This window comes from Rhipicephalus sanguineus, chromosome 7 (genome assembly GCF_013339695.2).
Source record: "Rhipicephalus sanguineus isolate Rsan-2018 chromosome 7, BIME_Rsan_1.4, whole genome shotgun sequence".
NCBI lineage: Eukaryota > Metazoa > Arthropoda > Arachnida > Ixodida > Ixodidae > Rhipicephalus > Rhipicephalus sanguineus.
Window position 1 is genome coordinate 144,363,529 of NC_051182.1, and position 23,479 is coordinate 144,387,007.

General features: G+C 48.6%; 1 protein-coding gene across 1 annotated transcript in view; it reads right to left on the minus strand.

Moving 5' to 3' along the window:
- The window catches only part of LOC119400146 (fatty acid synthase), a 69,753-nt gene extending 59,518 nt beyond the window's left edge, over positions 1 to 10,235 (minus strand). Inside the window, exons 1-2 of the mRNA XM_037667126.2 lie at positions 10,100 to 10,235; positions 7,463 to 7,789 (exon numbers count right to left, since the gene is read on the minus strand). Of these exons, the coding sequence (XP_037523054.1) occupies positions 7,463 to 7,789; positions 10,100 to 10,232 (460 nt within the window). The 5' untranslated portion in view covers positions 10,233 to 10,235. The remainder of the gene's footprint in view (positions 1 to 7,462; positions 7,790 to 10,099) is intronic.
- Positions 10,236 to 23,479: the final 13,244 nt, after the last annotated feature.

The following is a 23,479-nucleotide window of genomic DNA, read 5'->3' on the forward strand; positions in this document are numbered from 1 at the left end:
CACGGGGCGCGCGCGACGCATTTGACGCGTAGGCGCGTGGAACGCGTGTGCCGGCGCTTGTCCAGTGGTTGGTACGTAAAGGCCCGAACACACACGTACGCGTTGCAGCGCGTCAACGCGTGACTTTTTGACGCGGGCGTCGTCGTCCTCTCCCTGTGGAGAGGGAGGGCCGCGCATCTTCGCGTAGCCACGCGCTTCTCTCTTCCCATAGGGAGAGGGCGCGACGCCGCGTCAAAAAGTCACGCGTTTGACGCGCTGCAACGCGTAAACGTGTGGGTTCGGCCTTAAGGACTGAACACACGTACGCGTTGCAGCGCGTCAACGCGTACTTTTGACGCGGCGTCTCGGCCCTCTCCCTATGAGGAGAAAGGGGCGCGTGGCTACGCGAAGCTGCCGCGCCCTCCTCTCCACAGGGAGAGGGTGCGACGCCGCGTCAAAAAGTCACGCGTTGACGCGCTGCAACGCGTACGTGTGTTCGGGCCTTTACGATCAAAGTTCGCAGTTGCTGCTCGAGCAACGCAGCCACCCCCCCCCCTTCATCGGTGCCCCTTCATGCTCCTTCGAGCGTTTCCTCTCTGCTTGAGGAGCCATCGACGGCAGGCTTCACACGCAGGGCAATGTTAGCGCATGCGCCCTTCGTGGAACGGAGATGGTCGGCTCATTTCATCTCTGCTTCAGCCGCGTTGGCCCGCTTTAACTGGCGCGTGGCCCACAGTGCGCAATTTTGACGCTCTCAAGCTGCCATGCGCAGGCGGTTTTTCTCGTTAGCGTGAAGCTTGTCTTGCCTTTCAGAGAATGGACCCATTTTCGCGACTTTCTCCGACAGGCGCACAACGACGCAGCCAATCAGCGACGGAGAAGTAGTTGCCATGGCTACACCGGCGCGTCACGTCCTCTGCTTATACCGCCCACAGTTCTGTGTTCAATAAAACTTGGTGTTGGGCGAGTTGGTTCAAACTCTAAAGGTGAAAAAAATGATACGCGCACGTGATACACAACGAGACAGTAAGAAAAGAAAACACGGCCGACAAGTACTACCTTCTAACCGGCTTTATTGTGCGTCATTTTTCAAGATATACGCATGAACGACGTGCGCAAACAAATGTGGTCACATCGTCACGACTGCAGATTGAGCAAGCCACGCAAAAAACTCGTATCACTATCGAGTGAAGGAATTGAGGAATCACGTCGTCGTCTACGAAATTTTGCTATCTTGTGGGAAATCTTACGTATAGTTGGCAAACTGGGCGTTCCGTCAAAGATCTTGCAAGAAAACATTAGCTGAAATAAAGGGAACGTACTACATATGCCTGCGCATTGTCAGACTTGCAAGCGCACACCAAATTTTGAAGTGATTAAAATTTTGCGTAAGAGCAATGACACCACTGCCGTGAACTGACGGAAGCGTTATCTGTCAGGAGGCGATGCTTGCGTAAGTGACACTTCGATTTCTTTATTCGATAGTGAGATGATTTCTTTCTTTTTCTGCTTGGCTTGCTATAACCTGTAGTCGTGACAATGTGACCACATTTTCTCGCGCATTTGTGTTAATACGTACATAATGAAGAAGAATGACGAACAATAAAGTCAGTAAAAGTTTGCGCTTGTCAGCGCTTTTTTTACAGTATAATTTGCCGATACATTTTTAACTCTGAAGTTCTCACTTCGTGACGTTTGTTTGTTTGTTTGTTTGTTTGTTTGTTTGTTTGTTTGTTTCTTTGTTTGTTTGTTTGTTTGTTTGTTTGTTTGTTTGTTTGTTTGTTTGTTTGTTTGTTTGTTTGTCGTATCGGCGGTTTCGGCGTATCGCGAGAGATGGTCAACAGCCAAGGAGGTTAAAATAAAAGTTGCTGGAGTGGAGGAGGCGCCCCTCAGCTGAAGCCGCGTGCCGCCATCTTGCCATAGGCAGAAAGCGCGTCTTCCGCAACGCACGCTGCAGCGGCCGCATAGATGTTCTAGCTGTTCTCTGGCGTGGTGGCGTCCGGACGTTGTTGGACACATTGTGCGTTGCGTACGGCTGTATAAATCGAGCGAAAAGGTACTCTGGGATGAAGTTTCAGTTGTAAGCAGAACATTTCGAGCTCGATGAAAACTTCTCTATATGCCAGAACATATGCTGACAGCCCGCAATCTGTCTCTAATTTCACATCTGACGGTCATTCTTTTTTCCTAACTGGTTTCGTAAGGACTCAAATGTTCGAAGCACGTCGGGGCAGGCTGTTTGACGGGAAGTCTGGAAGCCAAAAGACGGCGATCGCATATGTTAGAGGCACTTTTCGCCAAATTGTTTCGACCGGACTAGGCTGCGACCTGGGAGTTCTTCGACTAGTTGTGCTTGACGCATTTGTAAAACACTTGCAAAACCCAGTGATACACATTCTTGTGCTTGTTGATACCACTGGTGCGGGCGCGAATAGGAAAATAACGCACCGCTTGCTATTCATTGAAATTATATAAATAGGCGAGATTTCGTTATCGGTTGCCCTGTTCGTGCTAAAGGGTAGCTCGCAACTACGAGGTTAAGTAACATCATTTGGGCAGTATACAAGGACGTGTTTTTTCTTACATTCGTGCATTTTTTTCGTTATATTTGTATTTGCTTTATGCAGTGCAGCGAGTAAAACTAGTAGGTCTCAACTGCGCAATGCTCGTTCCAGCTGCAAATAAAGCGACCTAACCGAGGCCCCGGGGTACTCCGGCCGTTATATGTGTTCAAACTGAAAAGAAAATTGTAGATGTGACAGTTGCATCACTTACACGGCAGCATTACGAAGAAATGCTTCATGTTTCCCAAGGGGAGATAAAACAGCTCAAGATGAAAATTCTGCAGCAGAAAAATTGCACACTAACCAAAAAGAGCGAGGCTCGATCCTCAAGCGATAATAAAGGAGATCAAGGATCAAAAGCTCATGTCTGAGTAGGGCAGGGCGATGTTCACTGCAGCTTTCCCCCATACATACAGCAACCCCTCGGGCACGAAAAGACCAGAAAGGCACGTATTCCATCCGACCTGCGGGCGTTTGCGTTAACGCTGCACTTCTATTCTCCATCAGCTTACGAGTATGTACGCACGAAGTTTAATCGCGCACTGTCGATCAGCAGAGCGCTCTATACGTGAACGGCGTACGGAATTCCATCAAAGGAAATGCTGGCTTCACAGATGAGCCACTGTCTCGAAAAAGCTAGCCCAATGCCGCACAAAAACTCTACTGTACTTTGATTGTTGATGACTAATGAGAAAACATGTTGAGATTGTGGGCGACTAAACGGTTAGGTATGCGGACCTTGGGACTGGAATACACGATGACAGACTATGCTCGTTGGCTTAAACTTGTGACTTATGTCACTTGGGCGTTTTTGATTAATTCATTGACAGGGTAAGAGAGAGAGGCCGAGCCTACGTATCGAAAAAGCTGTATCTATTGAAATAGTGTCGACTGCAAGCTGAATGCCCTTGTAGCACGTCCATGCAAAGGCAGAACTATTCGTTTTGGAGATTTTGAGCTTGTCTTGATAAAAGAGATGGCTTTCAAGCCTTGACGAATATATATCCTTCTCGATGAGCATATCGAGTGTGGTGCTTTGGACCCACACTGATATTCCGCTCAAAGAAAGTGACCAAACTCCATATATGCATAAGAGTCCGTCACATGACGAACGAAATAAACAGGAAAATGAATGCCGAGAAGTGAGGTCTGCTCTTACAAGGATAATTATAAATATTAAAAAAAAACAGCGATACAGGCCCTTCGGTGTGCATGCTTGCAAGGAAAACGCCAAAAGAAACAGAATAAAACTGACTGCATTCTTATCTGCGATTTCGCTTCTTATTCTTGACAACTTCTCCCTTAATGTTCGCCATTATAACCATTAAAAACCACGGCGGAAAGACGCGGTCAGCGCGGCGGGCGCGCTTTGGCTCCCGTTTCTTGCCTATGGCAAGATGGCCGCCGCGCGCGCGGCGCGGCTTCACTGCGGCCAATTGGTAAGTATAGGCGGCCTCCACTCCAGCAAGTTTTATTTAAACCTCCTTGTCAACAGCGACGATGGCCCAGCGGTTGCCAGCCGACGTCAGATGAAGTGGTCCATACAAATCGATGCCCACGCGCCCAAACGGACGGTTAGGGTATAGTGCCTAGAATATACTTACTAGTGTGCCGACCGCCGAGCGTTTCCAATGGGAGACGCTGGCACCGACGGTGATGCCTTCCGCCAGACGCCACCAGACGGCGACACTCTTAGGGACCATGCTAACCGAGCGACGCATCAAGCCAAGCGCGGGCGTGCACGCGCGTCGCTCAATTGCGCTTCGGATGCCCGTTCGTAAGCGCAGTCGGTTGTGATCACGGAGTTAGGAAATATTCCGTCGCGGTAAACTTGTGGGGCGTTGTCGCTTTCGAGCCAGTAGCTTATGGTGTCTCCGCATGCATAGGCGTGCGCAAGGTTGTCAATGTACCGGCCACACTCTGCGCGCCACTCTTCCTAGGTGACTAGGGGGGGCGGCCGCCCCCCCCCCCCTCTGCGCACACCTACGTCCGCATGTCATTGCTAGGTTTCTTTTCTGTGCGCGCGCTCCGCACTTGTTTCTGTTCACAGAACCGCGATGTGGTCGCAGAAAACGAGGCGTAAAGACAGCACCTCTTTTTTCCCACATTGTACGAGTGGCTACCGCTCAAGCAACAAACGGGTCTCATTATTCAGCGCTCCTGTGGACACAAAAATTGCATTAAGTTTAGCGAAGTGGGAGAATAATATAAAGAGCACAAATCGAAGAATAACTCCGGCGGCTGTCGTTTGTGAGAAACAGTTCGATAATTATTACACTGAGTGTCGTTAGGTGTTTACAGAGATAATTAGTAAAATATGCGTCGTTAGATGATTAAATAAATATTTAGTAAAATATGTGTCCTTAGGTAAATAAACAGATCATTAGTAAATGTATGGTAATTAGCTACAAATTGTCGTGAATTTAGCATTTGTGGTCATGTGTCGCATATAATAGTATTTTTCGAAGAAACAGCCGGTATCGCGCAGCGTATTAATGATAACCGTGCGTATGATCGCTTGTTAGTGCTACGAAATCACATTCCTTCGATTACGCTTTGCACCCCAACCAACGTTCCGCAGCGCAAAACTGGCTGGGACAGCCCGTCGGCGTCTCTCACAGGCGCGCGCGTCGGCTGGAGACGCCGCTCGGCATAGCATGGTCCCTACGGCTATCGCCGTCTGGTGGCCGCCGGTGGAAGGCATCATTCTTCGTGCCACCGCGACGCCCGCGGTCGGCACACTAGTAAGTATATTCTAGGCACTATAGTTAGGGCAAGGTAATGGTTGTAGACCGGCTGGCGACACGTGCGTTGAAAGTTTTCGGCGTTGGCAATCGAGGTAGGTGCGAACGAACGTCTGCTCGTAGCGATACATCCCTTGTCAGAAGTATCGTCGAATGCGGTGGTAAGTTTTGGATACCCCAGAGTGCGCGCATTGCGGATCAGAGTGGAAGGACTCGCATATTTCAGAACGCAGACTGCGGGGTACCACTAGTAGCCACTGGCGGCCGTCGGCGTTGTAATTGAGTCGGTGCAGTAGGTCGTCACGAATGGCAAAATGGTGGGCTTGACGACGCAACGCGCAAGTGGATAGTGTTGCCTACGGATCAGTGAGCAGGTCGATCAGCGAGGCGATCCATTTATCCTTGCGCTGTTCGGTAGCGATGGTGTGAACGTCGATGAAGGAAACAGCAATGTAAGATACTGAGCAGTGGGCATTGTCGTCAGGCCAGGGGGAGCGCGAGAGAGCGTCGGCGTCAGTATGCTGGCGTCCGTTGCGGTACAGCACGCGGATGTCGTAGTCTTGAAGGTGAAGTGCCCAGCGGGCGAGACGGCCTCAGGGATCCTTCAATGACGACAGCCAGCATAGTGCATGGTGGTCGGTGACGACGTCAAATGGGCGACCATACAGTTTGTTTGTTTGTTTGCTTGCTTGCTTGTTTGTTTGTTTTTCTGCGCACGATTACAATCTCGCGTAGCGTTCATGCAGCGAGTGTGCAAGGTTAGAACGTTTCACGTTACTGTAGCTCCGGCGAAGCTTGCCGTGCACTTCTGACATCTCTCGCACTGCCGACGTTCCACGACGACGGACGACTGCCGCTAGCGTGGCCGGGCCTTTAGTGTTTCGGCGAAGTTTCACTACCGGTGACGTTGGATGCGAAAGATGAAGGAGGATTAACAAATATGAACATTACGCTCGTTGTACGCACATTGCTCACGGATCGAAATGCGACAGTGGGAGCGCGTGGCCACTGGTACCAGGAGCACCGCCCATGGCCGTGTTCCTGTACGTGCAATGACGTGCAAATGACAGTGCGCCCAGCCGAGTCACTTCCGTCACGGAAGTGACTCGGCTGTGCGCACCCTCATTTGCAGCACGCCAGGTTTGCATAGCACCGCTGGCACTGCGGTGAAACAGAACAGCTCATTGGTGACCGGTAGCAGTCATAATGCGTCAAGACCGCTCTCGCCCTCGCGCTATACCATAATGCAACAGCTTTCTTCCACCGGCGGCCATGCGCGGCGCTCCTTGTACCAGCGGCCACGCACCCGCACTGTAGCCTTTCGATCCGTGTGTACTATACCTCCTGGTACAGTAATCACCGTAACAAGTATGTCGACTGCGGTAAGCGGTTTGTTTACGAGATCCCTTTGTCACGCGGGGAACTGTACGTTGGCCAGACTGGCAGGCGTGTAAATAACCGTCTGATGCATCATAGAGCTTCATTAAAAGGGCAGCCCTCATCTATCATTACTTTGCAGAGACTCAACGTGCAAGCCACTGCTGTCGGACACCAATGTTTTATCCAGGCATCATGACCGGACAACTCGAGAGATCATCGAAGCATTCTTCCTCCACAAGTCGGGTGTTACGTGTGTTGCGAGACCATCAGTGTCATGCATGATTCCGAGATCGCCTATATATGGCCATGAATATTTAGGTAATAATAATAATAATATCTGGGGTTTTACGCCACAGAACGACGATATGATTTTTAGGGACGCCGTAGTGGATGGCTCCAGAAATTTGGACCATCCGGTGTTCTTTAACGTGCACTGACATCGCACAGTACATGGGCCCCTAGCATTTCGCCTCCATGGAAATGCGGCCGGGCTCCGTAGCCGAGCTCCGTAACGGCTACACCACCGCGGCGGACGAATATTTAGGTCTCTTTTTGACTGTTTGATATGGTGCTTATATATCTTTTCGTGTCTTTTTTTTTTTCTGCCATTAAACTAAGTTAAATTCTCGCCGGGTAGTCACATTTCTTGCTCCTTTCATTTCCAGCATGGATTTCAGACTCACCCAGTATTCCAATTCTTTTAAATAATGTACCTCTACTCGCGCCACGTCAGTCTTATTTGTTTAATCATTTACCCTCTTCTAGTTCACTGTACCCAGTTTGCACGCCGCTTACCGTGAAAGTCGAACGAGTAGGAGATCCTGTTGGAGAACAAGGCCCGGCACCCTCCGAGCATGGCGTACCCGTCCAGCTTCTTCGGGTCCATCTTGAACGCGTCGCTTGACTCGGAGGCCGTGGCGCCGACGAAGACGCCGATGTTCCGACCGCGCAGGGTGTCCGGGTCGTAGCCCGCATCGACGATGGCCTCGTACGAAGTCTCCAGCAGGAGGCGAACTTGCGGGTCCATCACGTGGGCCTGCTTCGCGTGCGCGTGGAAGAACTGGGCGTCGAAGCGGGACAGGTCACGGATCTTGCCATGTCGTCCGGGCAAGCCCAGATGCCCTGCGAAAGCACGTAAAGGTTGAGAAGTGAATACTCTGATAGGTTCGCCGTGTCAGCACTGCAAAATTCTAAACTTCGCAAAGAAGACAGGACCAAAACAGGAACACAGGCACACACATGAAGCACTTTCGTGTGTGCGTCTGTGTTCCCGTGTTCGTCCTGTCTTCTTCGCGCTGTTTAAAAATTTCGCTAAATCTATAAACCGACTAGCCCAACAACTCGCCTTGCTACAGTGTAAGTACTGTCGTAAGCAGTACGAGCTGGAACACGCAAGCGCGTGGCAAACAGCCTCAAACCCCATTCGACAGATACGATGGGTCGGCGCTGTCAAAAAAAAGAGAGAGAGAGAGAGAGAAAATGCAGGAATTTTGCATTAGTTGCGCAAAGCATGGAACAGCGAAGCTAGTTGATAATCAGCTCGTCGTGCTCCAGCACGGGAATCGCAACGCCGGCGGCGATTGGATCCAGCGTGCTTGGCCGAAGAAGCAGCAGCCGAGAGACGGCGACGGGCGGATCCGGAATAGGCGCACAGCTTGCCACTCTGAGTGTGTTGAAATCGCCGTCTCTGAGCCGCGGTGCAAGAAACTGTGGCGGTTGCTAAAGGGCGACGGCGCGGGCGGCGGCTTGGCTATTTTTAGCACAGGCACGGCTCAGCAGGGGTTTCTTGTTAACGGACGTCTTACTGCCAGCTTTAACGGCTTCGCTGTTAAACTCGCATGGTCCCTTGTGCATTCGCCTAAAACAACTCGAAGGCGAAAGCCATCTTGTACTTCTTTTTCTTCTCAACGGATGCATTGATCCTCCCCCGTCCCCCTCCTAAAGCTTTCTGCTCCTAACGTGGTTTTGCACTGCTTCCTTACGGGCGACATTTGACCAAGTGACAATATCATGTGATGACCTCACAGTGACATCATGGTGACGTCATCACGTGATCTTTTTTTTTGTGTGTCACTCGTGTTGACCCCGACGCCTCGTTGACCTCGTTTGGTGAGACATCTGTGGCTTTTGCCTTAATAAAGTGGGAAGGACGACGTTTTGTGGCGAACTGTTGTCATTCCCACCACGCGGCTGTTTTTTTTTTTTTTTACCGCAAACTGAACGTAATGAGAAAGATAACAGCTTTATATCGTAGCTTCTCTACATGGCTTCTCTAGTAGCGTTCACGCGCAGCAAAGAGCAGTGCACAGTTGTTGTTTTTTTTTTTATCCTGTTTTGCTGCACCTTCATTTTTCGCGTGACACACAAACACCAGACGCACAAACGATTGGAAAAGCCGTACTTGGTACGGAGTTAGTCACTCTCATGCTCTGCGTGGCCTACCCGCCTTATCATCGTGAGCGGCCTGTGACGCACTCAGCTGCCGTTTCGAATCGGCACCAAGCGAGGCGGGAGTACCACCACTTAGCAGGGCCTGGCGCCCTCTCCACTCTGTTTCCAACAGCGGCCAACAAGCGCGGGGTTTGAGGCTACTGGCCACGCGCTCGCTCATTCTCGCTCATACTGCTCACAATATTACCAGTATGCGCGGTCATTTAAACACAGCGCTTAACATAGTTTCATGCGCTGATATCCAAAGGAATTAGTTTTTTTCTTGCGAGCTCGAGTCATTCGCGCTTCCACATCACTTCTTCCCCCGTCCCCTTCTGGCACGTTTTCCTTTTTTTTCGATAAGTGAATGTGAAATTTGATCGAGTTCGTAAGGATTCATTCATTTGAAACGATCGCCAAATGATAACACGAACGCAAGCGCGGAATCACAGCTCAATTTTATTCGCATGAGCAAGACGTACATACATATACCCACACGTGGTTACGCTAGCAACAGTGGGAAACAGTAGCCATTCATATCAACAGTTCGGGGTCACGTGACGTGAGCAGAAGCGTCGCGTATGATGTCGCTGGTAGATCGGCACGTCGCTATGGAGCCTAGCTCCGGCAGTAGTGATGCTGACATAATAGTGAGAATTGCGAAGCAGCATGCCGTAGGATAGGCCGGCAGAATGATCTGCATTTCGATAAGTACGTTTATCTATCTATCTATCTATCTATCTATCTATCTATCTATCTATCTATCTATCTATCTATCTATCTATCTATCTATCTATCTATCTATCTATCTATCTATCTATCTATCTATCTATCTATCTATCTATTTTCATTCGTCCATTCCTTTGTCCAAAGTATGAGGAGTTAGAGAAGCAAGGGAGAACGGGGCACAATCTCGCATACTCTGCTCGTTGTCAACGCTTTCACTCACCAATCAACCAGTCGCTCAAATTAAGCTTGGGCGGTTCTATACTTAGACCTTACCGGGAGGCCAGCGCAGGTCATCCTCGGTGACCATGTCGACCCCTGCGTAAAGCTTCTCCTTGAACTCGACGAGGTGGTCCGCTTGCGGAAAGTAGCCGGATAAACCGGTGATCACTACATCGTCTTGCGCCATTGTTTGTCTGGTGGGAAAATAAGAAGAAAAATTCTAGTGTAGATCTTTGTTTCGTTTTTACTAGCAAGCCGTTAATGGCTATAGAATAACGATTCGAATAGCATTCTATTCGATTCGGTACTCGAATCGAATAGAATAAACGCCGGCCTATAAACGCTGGCCAAAAAAAAGCCTCCGAAAAACTCCCGCCGGAATTCATGAAAAATAAACTCCGAGAAACACCCTCCGAAATTCAAGAAAAATAAACTCCGAAAACACGAAGCCCTACCTATGACTAACGGCGCACACGCTGAAAATCGTGCTTAGCCGCTCTTTACCAGACGCTGTGTCAAGACGCTGCGTCAAAACGCTACGGCTGTGTCAGCACGTATACAGAAGGGTATACGAGCTGTTTGCTGACGCCTGCCGAGATAGCGCGCGCGCCAGCGATCGCGACCGCGCCCTTAATCAAAGTTCACAGTTGCTGCTCGAGCGATGCAACCCCCCCCCCCTCATCCCTCCTTCGGCATCTCTTCATTTTCCTTCAAGAGGGGCAGGGCGTTTGCTCTCTGCTTGAAGAGCAATCGACGGCTTGCTTCCCTCGGGGGATGATGTTATCGCATGCGCCCTCCGTGCGACGGAGATGGGCCGGCTCGTTTCATCTCCGCTGCAGCCGCGTTCGTCGCGAGCACTCGCGCGCTTTTACTCGCGGGTAGCACATACGATGCGCGGGGCGATTTTATCGATTTGGACTTTATACGAAACATGACGGCAACGGCGACGGCAAAAACCCGTCGAAAGTGTCCATATAGCTGCTATCGCAAAAAAAAAAATTAGGCTCCGCCCACAAAACTATGGCGCGCCTGCCATTCAGCCGTGAAAGACAGTCGCGCTAGCTGGTTTCCGCCGCTCGAACCATAAGCACTTTTTCTGGGCTAATGCAAGCACTTCGAATATTAAGAGTTAAACGTTCGTTGTTACTACCTAAAACACTACGTTGGTCCTGAGCTGCGATGTCAGAATCCCCCACGAAATTTACTAGGCCGTTCAAGTTTCCGGCCTAAAACCAGAGACACGAACGTGTGTCTGTATGGTAAGGTCAACTATCTGAACCACTCGAAACGCGCTTGACGTCACGAAATGAGCGAGCGCTATTGGATGGGCTATTTATGCAAATTCTGTGTGGGAGGGGCAGCAATGGCTGTGGGCGTAGCTGACATTTTTTTTTATTTTTAAGGTTGTAACCGACTCTAGTTGGTATCTCTATTGGCGTCATCTTGTCACTACGGGGCAAATTCACCAGTCAAAATAGGCGCCTCGCACCGACAGCAGCATACCATGCTCTTATCTATGTGCACTTCCTGGGCAGATCACGCATGAACAAGCTTCAATTTGGACACGTTTGCGACCGACTTGTCATCCGCCCAAAAGCGCTCGTCAAATTGGGTCAAGCGTCAGGTTGTGCGCCGACGGAATGCGGTCAGGGTTCTTTTTTCCTATCTCTAATTCGACCACGAATGTGTTTTTTTCGACGTGCGGATAAAGTTATCAAGGAAATTCGTTCAAGAGGACGTTTCTTTTTCTTTCTTTTTCGCCGAGTGAAAACGAAAACACCACCTCCACACTTTTGACGTTCGCGACACACTGCGCCATTGACAAAGAGATCCAACTGCTTTTATGACAGTTTTCTGACACTATGTTCTCTGCTTTGAACTGCTGTGCCTGTCAGTGATGTATACCTTGAAAGGTCACGGACGCATAGAGAAAGAAAATCTGTCTTTTTCTTTTATATACCTCTTTTTTTTCAGACCCGGAAAAATATGTCCGGCCTTCTAGTACCTACCACGTGTCTACCATCCAAGGTTAAATAATATTGGGCAGTCGAGCCAACACGGAATAGTTCGCGAGATAATGAATAAAGGCGTTAACTCTCAAAATAATGTTGTAATTAATACCGAAACCAACGGACAGTTAAGCCAAGGAAAGCGTAGAGGACAATATTAAAAGGGGCACTGGCACAAAAATTTTGGTCTCGCTTTTTTTTGCTCCAATGTGTTGCTGGGGGCCTGTTAGTCACAACACGGCACATCGTTTGCTGCAGCGCGCGACAGATAATTAATTACAAGCTCCTCATTGCCGACCAGTGTCAGTTTCGGTTTCAAAAACGACAAGCCACCGGGTGCAACTATCACCACCTAGCGGGTGCAGCGCTCGATCACGTGAGCACACAGAACTGCGACTAACTTCCGCGCGATTCGCGAGCAGCCGCCGAGAAGTAGGCTATAGTGCCTAGAATATATACTAGGCACTATAAGTAGGCTGCTAGAACGAACGCGGCAAAGAAATGGCGGCTATGACGTCATCATAACTTGTTGCAGCGTGGTCATGTGAAGGAACTAGGGGTCACCGAGGGTCACCTTCGAGGGTATCAATAGCCCCGAGTGTGTCGATCGCTCACGCAAACTTCAAAATTCATTTAAAATGCCTTCTATGCTATATTCGCCGTTGATATTTTGCAGATGATATTGTCACGTGGTCATGACGTCGACGAAGACAGCAGTCAGCACGTCCGAGATGAAACTCTTTATTTGGCCGAACTTGTGGCCGGGAAACTGAAAGTCAAACTACAGCAATACACTGATAACGGCGAACAGAGCGTCGACCGTCGATCAACTGACAAGCGGTCAAGCGCGTCGGCTTTTATACAGGCGCTATCGAACTTTCCAGCGATATCGCTGGTGGCGGCGTTATCTCTCGACAAAGCTGGAACATTCGCGTGCGGCGCGCAATCGTAACAAAACGATCTACTACAATCGCGAAGCTTCTCGAAGCCCACGTCGGAATTCGACATTCAAGAATTCGACATTACCGTCGTGTACAAGTCCGGAACAAAACACTCTGACGCCGACTGCCTGTCTCGTGCCCCCGTCGACGCGCCGCCGCGAGACGACGACGATGACTGCTTCCTCGGAACTATAAGTGCCGACGACTTCGCCGAAAGGCAACGAGCCGACGCGGAACTGGGGGGCCTTATGGAGTACCTCGAGTGCAAGACCGCCGTTGTTCCGAAGGTATTCAAGTGAGGACTGCCGTCGTTTTTCTTACGGAACGGCGTTCTCCTGAAGAACAACTTCTCGCCACTTCGAACCGACTACCTTCTCGTCGTGCCCTCATCATTGCGACCAGAAGTCCTCCAGGCCCTACACGACGACCCGACGGCTGGACACCTCGGTGTTTCCCGCACGCTCGCCAGAATACAGGAAAAATACTACTGGCCACGCCTTGCTGCCGACGTCGCCCACTACGTTAAATTGCCAGCGACGGAAGACACCGCCGACTAGGCCAGCATTTTGGAAATATTAGCATGAAGTTTAAAAAGTCATAATTTCGCCGCAGTAGCGAAGCGATGAATGCGATAGCAACAATTGGAATATAACACGAAGAACGGAAAGCAGCTCGAAATTGCCAGCGCGTCACTCGAACCCAAAGGACGCACGAAAAGAACGCACACAGGACGAGCGCGAACTATCATGCGTCACAGCTCGGTACTTGAAGCGCACTGCTGAAACAAAGCAGGACGCACGAAACGAACGAACAGGCACACACAGGACGAGCGCGAACTAAATGTCGCAGTTGTTACTTACTTCTGTTTGAACAGTGCGCTCCTTTCGCAAACGCGGCCGCTGCAGCAAGCGAAGTGACCTTCGTACGCTCTGCCCGCCCGCCCCCCTTCTTTCCGCGAGATAAGCGCTCGAAGGCGGCTAGCGTGCCCCGCGCGACACTTCGCGCCATCTCGCTGGTAAGAAAGCACGCTGAAATAAATTGTATATATAAATAGCTCGCCGTTAGCATGCTGTAAGACGGTACTCTTTGTGGGCTAGCCGTCTAATGCCGCGCGCTTCGGAGTGAGAGGTCGGCCGTTCGATTCCGCGCGGTGGTAATTATTTCTGAATTATTTTTCTTTGTGGCTTTTATATATATACATATACATATACAGTGCATGATGGTGGCGACGGCAAAAACCAGCCGAGACTGTCCATATAATAGACGATATGCAAAACTACTTGGTCGTCTGTTAACACTGGGCACCACTAGTCCGGTCGCCATCTTGGTAGCGTCAAGTGTTCGGCGTGTTCGTAGGTGTTCGCCCAGCTCCAGCCTCCGCTTCCAGCTTCGTCGCGCTGAGATATATCTGCATTGCATTGAACGTTTTCGACAGCGTGTAACAGGTGCATATATATAATGGCAAACCCTCTCGCTCCGCTCCAGCAGCCGTGCTTTCCGAGTCTTAGCAGCCCGGGCTGGACGACAGATTTGACGGTCGTACCGCACATATCGGAGCACACGTTGGAGTCGTTTTGCGATCAGAGAGGACCCTCTGCCCGTCAGCGCAAGAAGGCATACAACTTTGCCATCGAGGCATACTGTGCACCCTCATCGCTTCGCATGAACACTTGTGACTTCGGGTAAGTAAGCTTTTTGGTGTAGTACTAGTGACATGCTCGGCGAACGGCGTCTGATGCCACTGTGCCTGCCCTGTACCGGCTCTCAGCGATTACGCGCTCACCCGAAGCCGTATCTCGCTCATGTTGATATGGAAGTTCTGTCCCAGTCGAATGCAGTGAGAGCATAGGTTTCTTTTCTTATTTGTTGGTGGAAGCAAGCCACGGAATCTACGTTATATAGATGCTCGGTTTTTATACTCATTGGGGCAGACTCCGAATCGCCCCTTAAACAAGTGAGAAACAAATGCACTGATACTATCGAAAGGCTCTGTCATCAGTTTTTGTCTCCCATTGTGGTGGCTCAGTCGGCTATGGCTCTTGCTGAGAGCAAGATCGCGGTATCAAATCTCGGCCGCGGCATCGAATCCCGGCCGCGGCGACCGCATTTCGATGGAGGTGCTACGGAAAAAGCGCCCGTTTACTTGCGCTGCCGTGCACATGAGAGAAATCCATTTGGCCTAAATTAATCCGGAGCACTCCACTATGGCGTGCCTCCTAATCATACGATGATATCGCCACGCGAAAAACCACGATTAAATTTTTATTTGGTCTCATTGTTGAGGGATAACACCACTGATACAGACATAAGTATTGCTTTAACAACCTGCACTGCGTTCATGGATGTCACAACTGGTTTGGCTTTTCTTTTCAGAATTGTCCATGTGCACTCTACATGTTTTCGAAGCCAAAAGAAAACTGGCCGCCCCTACAATGTGCAGCTGTCATTCAACGCTGCTACCGGTGTGCCTCGTACCACAGCCTGCGAGTGCCCAGCAGGAAAGAGCGGAGCCTGCAGTCATGTACTAGCAGCAGTACGCCTGCTGGCACTATTAAAACAGCAAGGATTTGCTGAGCCACCACCAGCGCTTGCTTGCACAGAGCTACCTCAGCAGTGGAGGCGTCCAAGACAAAAAGGAATTAAACCTGCAAGCGTTCAAGACGTGGACTGGCGAGCACCACGAGAAGGTGGCGTCCAGTTGCCATTGACTGCCCGCCTTTCAGATGCAAGCGCTGACTACCAGGATGAAGGCAGTCAAGTCGCTGCAATCCGGTCATTTGGTGCGGAGCTGGAAGCATTGGGCGACCTTCCATTCGCCGCTGTCCTGCAGGATGTGCAGGCTCCTCTGATCAAGACTAAGGCGGGTCTTGCTCCAGCGGACTCTCCACTGACCTACCAGCAGTCGGGCAGGCCGCATAACTTCAAGGTTTGGATGGCAGCTGTAGCTCCTGGTGCGGGCACCAGTTGTACTGTCCCACGTCTAGAGCTTTTTGCTGGTGCAGTGCAGCACACGTTTCCGGGCAGCTTTACATCTGACGAGCAACGAATTTTGATTGTTAGTACATTAGCTCTTGCTTTGATAATAATAATAGGAGGTATGCAAAATTGCTTCTTAGTTACGCAGAGCAGGCTGTTCATTATAATGCTACATTTTATCTTTCTTTTATTTAGAGTGCAGTAAGGAGCCTGAAAAACTAGACTTACAACATGCGATGCACTATGACAAAAAAAAAGTGTACTTGGGGGTGTCTTTCCGACACAACAATAATCGTCATTAATCATGTGTGCAGTGTCCTAACCACACACCAAGTACTTACTCGTTATGAATAATGTGTGGCCATCAGCACGACAGAGCATTTTTAACTGGAAAACAGTGAGCTCACAGTTTTCAAGAAAGGAAGATCAAGAAAGCGAGGTGTTGATTATGGCTGTGTGGTTATATACATGTTCTTGCTTTATTTTTCTAGGAACTGCAGGTGTCTGCAGAAGATGCACAGAATCTTGAACAGAATTCAAGGCAGCAGAGCCACAGTTCTCACTGGAGAGATGGGCGTCGACATAGATTAACTGCATCGCATTTTGGCCGTGTAATTAAGAGAAATGAGTGGACGGAAACAGGGCTGCGGAACCTCATTGAGCCAAAGGACTTGTCTCGCGTTCGTGCTGTGCAATATGGAATCGGCAAGGAGAGTGTAGCTGCAGATTGTTATGAAAATGTAATGCAGTCTCATGGCCATAATGTGACACTACACCATTCAGGATTGGCTGTCAACCCGGCCTTCCCATGGCTTGGAGCTAGCCCAGACAGATTTGTATACGACCCAGAGGAGCTGACGTATGGTGTGCTTGAGATCAAGTGCCCTTATTCTCTGAAGGATAGCCAACCAGAAGAAGCCAGGAGCAAGAAGTTCTGTATAATTTTTGAAGAAAATGATGAGCCACAACTGGACCGTGACCACGAGTATTATGCCCAGGTGCTCGGTCAAATGGGCATAACAGGCTGCCGATGGGCGGACTTCGTTGTCTGTTCGGAGAATTGGATAGCCATCGAACGTATTCGCTTTGATAAAATAGAGTGGCTCAGTATGCGTAAAAAACTTGACAAATTTTTTTTCGAACACATGCTGCCTTACATGAGCAGCAAGCACTGAGAACCGAGACTAATCCTTAAAGGGGCCCTGAAACACTTTTTGTTGATGTTTCTATGCAGTGCATGTTAGAACATGGTGTTCAGACGAAAAAATCTTGTGGAAACAGCACTTTTATAGCTTTGTCTGTAAGAATTACCACATTTCTCATGTAATTTCAATTTGTCCTGTCAATTTGGGCTTGTGAACAGTACAAAGTTGACTTCACCTCACGAAGCTTTTTATTATGGCTGGTGTATTTTGTGCAATTTACATAATTTGTTACATTCAGAGTAAAGGAATATAATAAGACTGTAGCAGATACATTTGGTTTATGTTGTTTTTGCTGTGATGGGCACTGCGCATTTGTTTCATTACTATATTCAAATCAGTTCATGTTTTCTAAAGCCATGTGATATGGCAGATCACTGCACTAATGCAGTGAAAAAAAGTTGGCTGTTCTGAAATGTGTAATACCTCTGTCACACGGGCAGCTTTAACTGCGGTTATGCTTAAGCGTGGTTTACGGGACTAACCGCAGTTAACGCGAACGTGGGTTTGCCATTGCTACATGGGCTCAGTTAGCGCAGTTGAGCAAGCCAACGAAATCACGTGCTGGTCATGTAGACAGCACGTGAATATTTTGTCACCTTCGACTACATTTCCCCCCCCCCCCCCAAGAAACCAGCAGCGATAATACAATACCCTCTCGGAACCTTGCCTTCGACAGCACCTTTGTTGGCCTTTCCACGGCGAGCCTCGTTTTCGATGAGTTTTCCTTGGCTATTGTTCGCCGACTGTAGTCATGTCGATTGACTTGCGCCAGTTCACGGCTGGTGCACCAGCAGCTCCTCTGTTTGTGAGGGTAAATCATGCTTGCCTAGCTCGGTTTGCGATGACTACGGTTAGGAGACTAACTGTGGTTACTCCTGCAGTGTAGCTACCTCTAAACACGGTTAACCGTAACCGTAGTTAGCTTAACCGCAGTTAAGGCTGCCCGTGTGACAGGTGTATTAGTGGTGTTAGTTTATTCAGTCAGTGCAATATGTGGTAAATAATAAAAATGTTTATTTGACTTTCTCAAAGTGGTTTGATACTTTGCACACGAGACAAGAGCTTCTTCGAACCATGTGCCTTTGTTGTAATGGAAACATTTTCTACTCAGAAGCATGAAGGTCATTTTCAAGGTGCTACTTTCATGAGTGAAATAAGCATATTTCAGTACCAGTGTGGCTTTAATTCACAAATGTTACTGGTTAGGTGCAGATGGGCATATTTACTGCTAACCAGCACGTTTAGTTACCACACATCACCATTTTAGACGGCTACACTGCACTTATAGAGTGATTAAGGAGTTTCGGGACCCATGGCTAACTGTGCCTTCGGTACAGTAATGATGACAGCGTCTGGTTTGAAGGGACACTAAAGTGAAGCAATGAATATGTTTTAATAAAAAAGTCATTCTTGAAAACTTTACTGCCGTTAATTTTGCCATGATAACTTCATTATTAGAAGAGAAAATGAACGTGAAAGTGTCATTTTTAAAATTCCGCGTCAGAGTCTATGCACATGAACGTGAGCACAATGTTCAAAATTTTTCAAAGCGTTTTGCTTTCGTGTTAGCCATATTTGATTAAAGTTTCTGAAACTGTACATTAAGCCTCTGGCCTTTTCAGAGGACAATGTGCCTTATTTTCTTCGATAAAGAGCTCTAATAGATGCAGTCAAAGTATATCGCAGCTGGCTGGGGCAGGCATTTCAAGATTACATTGCTACCTGCACTTTCTTTTTACCACTTCCCAGCAGCGCCCATGTATACGCGACTGTTTGCTTCGAACCAAATTAGTTAATCCATTAGCTCTCTTGGAGTGAAGGTTTGCTCAAAGGGCTTTGTAAGTTCGTGAGAATAGCAGCCACAGTCCAGATCTGACTGATAACGGGAGCCAGTGTCAGTGGAACTGGCCGATCAAATATATGGAATGATCTGACCCTCCTTATCCTCCTTTCTACATGGATCCTCAACGAAGCAATTTCTTTAGTTTCCCTGACTTGTTGTTCAGAGAGGGTATGCCTGAGCAGAAACGGTGGTATGTTCAGCTTGACATTTCTGCTTGCCAAAAGGTCATGAATCAAAAACCCCTTATCTGCCATGACGGAATCATCTTTTTCAAACTTGAGATCAAGAAATCCACTTTTCAGTACGGCCTGCCTGTCCGAGATGGAACCTGTGTAGAGCTCCGACACAAAGCTCACTAAGCCGTTCGGTGAAATACCAATGAGGCCTTTAAAGGTGTTTGAAGACTTGTAAACAGAGTAGGAGCTCGACTGGAGAGACAGTGAGGAGGGCACCTCACACTTTATCTCCGTTGCATCCAAAATAACCCTTGTTGTTGGATACGCGCTAAATGCTGCAGGCATTGTTGAGTCTATTACAGCTCTTGATGCCCAGAGTGATAGTTTGGAAAGTCTTATGTACATGAAGTTAATCCATGACACACATATGCGAGACACTGTTGACTGAGCGATTCCAAATCTGTGTGCCAGGTCATGTTCAAACAAGCCAAGACGAAGCCTCACAAGTACGAGGAACAGCTCGTTCTCTGCTGTCAGCTTCCGCCGTCGGCCTCCACTTGCTTTAATGCCAGCACTCCTCGAAACGTTAATTCCATTCTTTCCAGGATTGAGGTATGTCATCAGTGCTTGGAAATGCCGGTACGTTGGCAGTCCAGTGTAGGCACGCACATCCTCATCTGTGTGTTTGAAATGCTCTATGCAAAAGGTCCCATTTTCTTTCTCCTCAAGACGTGCAGTGAGGCGGCGATTCTCTCGGTGAGAAAGGTGCATCTCTGTCTTTGTCTGGAGCAGCTGCTCCTGGAGGACCTCACATTCGTATTTAAGTCGGTCAATTTCATTCCTTTGTGTGGCAACCACATCCCTGAGATGTTGCACCTCAATGGCAGGCTTGCCAGAACCTCCCAATGCGCCTGTGCCAGCAGTAGGTGAACAGCTAGTGTGGTCTCCCTCCATTTCACCTGAATCAGACTCTAGATCTGCTGCAGCCAAAGGACCAGCTCCACTGTCTTCTACAGTCGAAGATTGAGCGGCATCTTGATCTGAAATCTGATGTGCTTGCAGACAGGCACTCTGTGTTCGCTCCTTAGGTGGCTTGCGCTGCTGTCGCATTTTGCCTAAGTTGAATACACTGGGGCAGGCGGTTTGTCTCAGTAAGTTGTTGCCACAAGATACACCCGGAATAAAGTCCGATGGCAAGAAATGCTTTGAACAGACTTTTGTGGATTTCGTCACCTTGAAGTATTTCCCTTCATCACGCTTGATGGCGATGATCCACCTCTTGTATACTGTGTTGTCTGTTGGGAAGCGGTGATACGAAACCTGCAGGTTGCAAGAAATACAGGTAGTTAAAACTTGCGTTGAGAAGTCATCCACCAAAACCTGTATGTACAGACGCATCCACTGTTAAAGGGAACACTCGAATGCGCACCCTTCTTATTGCTGGCTCCCTAACTGCAAGTGGATGGGGAAACATTGAACGTGCGCTTTACTAGTTTGTCGAAATTAGTCTGAGCTAACAACCACCAGTAGCCTTAAGCAAATCTAAGCCCTTATTCTCATGCAAGCAAGAAAATGAAATCCAGACACGCACTGCGCGCAAGTGCTCCCTTTAACAGTGGCCGCGCCTGTACAATACTAGAATATTTTGACCTGGCTGTAACATTCAAAGATGCTTCGCCTGAAATAAAAGTAGGACGTTATGCACATCCGTCACGCGAGCACTTTAGATAGCGGTTAATTTGCTTTCGATTAACTTGCTTTAGATTCTGCACGATATGGCTTAAGCAAAGCGCGACAGGCCACCATTATAGTCGTTCGTCAGGTGCACTAGAGGCCAACAAACTCGATCCCATTAGTTGGTCCATGAAAGAGGGATCATCGACCACGGTCGTAAATACTCGTCTGGCGTGAATGTGTTTATCAGAACCATCTTTATCGTGGCACCATATTTGGCCTGTACATGAGCAAAGCTCCGCATTAAAGTCCTCGTTAAAGTCCGGCTGGCGATATCCTATCGGGTTCCGAGTGCCAGGCACGACTGGCAGGTGATAAGCACACGCGGTGCGATAGCGCCAGCCGGAGCAAGAATCTAACGCTACGGTGACGCTGGCTGCAAGCAGCCAGCGTCACCGTAGCTTTCGGCACAGTCCTACTGCGACAAGGCATGTCGCAGTAGGACTGTGCCGAAAGCCACGCTTTCCGCTGTTCGCGCTTCTCTTAGTCCCAATATTACTCAGTCCCAGCCTTTACACATTCACCGCATACGTTCTAACCGCATGGCTGCGGATAAACAACACGGCGCTGACGCGTGTGAAGCAAAAACCACGCACCTTGTTCCCGCCAGGATCCTTAGGTCCTCGCTGTTTACAACAGGGTACACAACAGTGTGTTGGCATTTCCGATGTGGGTCGATTTGCGCAAGAGAACACTTTTCGCGCTTTCTGTATCCGTGCGGATTCGCCGTGTACGGCAGCGAGTCTCCGCTTCGTGGACGCTACCAAGATGGCGGACCTAACTCTAAACTTGTGCACGAGATGGCGCCGCGCATTTCGCATATCAACTATTGCTATCGCAATAAAAGTACATCCAAATTTAGCCTGATCATCTGAGCATTGCATCAGCAAACTTCCCATTCTTAGTTTGGCGTTGTAGATACGATGAGTATGAAGAATCTGCTTTGACTCTAGTACCTTAATTTCTCACTTATTAAACAAAACATGTGGCTGACAAAGCAAGGTACTTCGCAGAAGTCTTCAGGATAAGCCGAGTGCCAATTTCTTTACTGTTAGAGCCCTCTAATATAAAGTCTTTCTTAAGAAGAATACCAAGTTCAGTCGATTAATACTTGAGCAAACCACATTGAGCTGGTTGTGTATAGTTATAAGATTGTAAATGACTACGAAGTTTTATACTAGGTGTCGTTCCTTGCCCTCCTACTTTTCCCAGCTTGGGTGGGGGGTGGACGGAAAAGCGGTGAAGTGGCCCTTTGCTCCTCTCCTCCGGTTCCTCCAAGTAAATAGCCTACGTAAACTGTGTAAGCTCAAATTTTCCTTGAAAAAATGTTGGCGATTATAACTTTAAACTACCCCGGATTGCTTCCTTCCGTATAGGTCGTTAGCTGTTAATGAGTGGTCGAAATTTTCTGGGTCATGTTCACAGCAGCTGCTCGTAAAACAACGCAACAAATGACGCGTAAGTGATCCACCGTGTAATTACCACGTACGCATGACTGTGTAAAAATATAATAATAATTAACTATTTTCAATACGGCGTATTGATTGTCATTGGTTCTTCGCTATTCATAAAAAATTTTCAACGTGCCATACAATCGCCTTCTTGTTACGCGACGTCACAAGTCTGCGAAAACTCGCGGCGTTAAAATGAAGTGAGCACAATAAACAGCACATTACTGTTTTGAACAACTCATTTTTTTTTTTCGGAATAGCCACAGAGTGTCTCTTTCTGAACGTATTTTAATAAGGCTGCCCGCCAATCGCATTGGCAGCGGCTGCTTGTAGCAGCGGGCGAGATGAATTTATGTGTGTATAATAGATACTTTCAGTTGTAGTATAATGATGTTGAGCTCTTTTTTGCGCGTGTACAACTCTCTGTGAACTCATCGTTGCTGACAAAGAGGTAGACAGAGAAATAAACATTATTAGGAACAGACACAATCCTTTGCAGGTAGCCAGCCTTCTTAGTCCAGAAAACCGTGGACGCTGATCATCTCCATGGTGAGGTAGATCAAGTAACGGGGCAAACTTGAAAGCTGGGCTTCTCAATGTGCTCGAGTGCACTGCCTTGTTACAAGCCGCCACGATCGCTGCAGGCTACCATTAGATAAGCCAAGTGAAGCAGGCTAATCGGAGACTAAAGTAGGAATCTATTTTAGCTGTCCTGGCTAGGAACAACTAAAATACTGGACACTTCTACACACTCATCAACTCACAGCAGCTTGGATATGGAGCAGTGGCGATGCTAATCGTTTTGAAAGAAAGAAACTGAATTTCCTGAAAAAGGAGAGCGTGCGTTTGATCGGGCTATAAAACGTTTACTCGTTCCCGCCCATATTTGCGTCGCCGATTACTTAAATTTCAGCCAGGCAGAACAACATAAAATCATGACAGATTGCTGTAATGTTAAAGAGCCCCTGCTGAGCGAGAGCCTCCTCTGCAATGCTCGAGCGCCGGGCGCGCAAGCGTCGAATAGGCAGCCCGCACGGCATGTAGCCTACAGTGCGTGGTCATGACACACGGAGGACAGTCTTCACAGCAGAATCGTAGG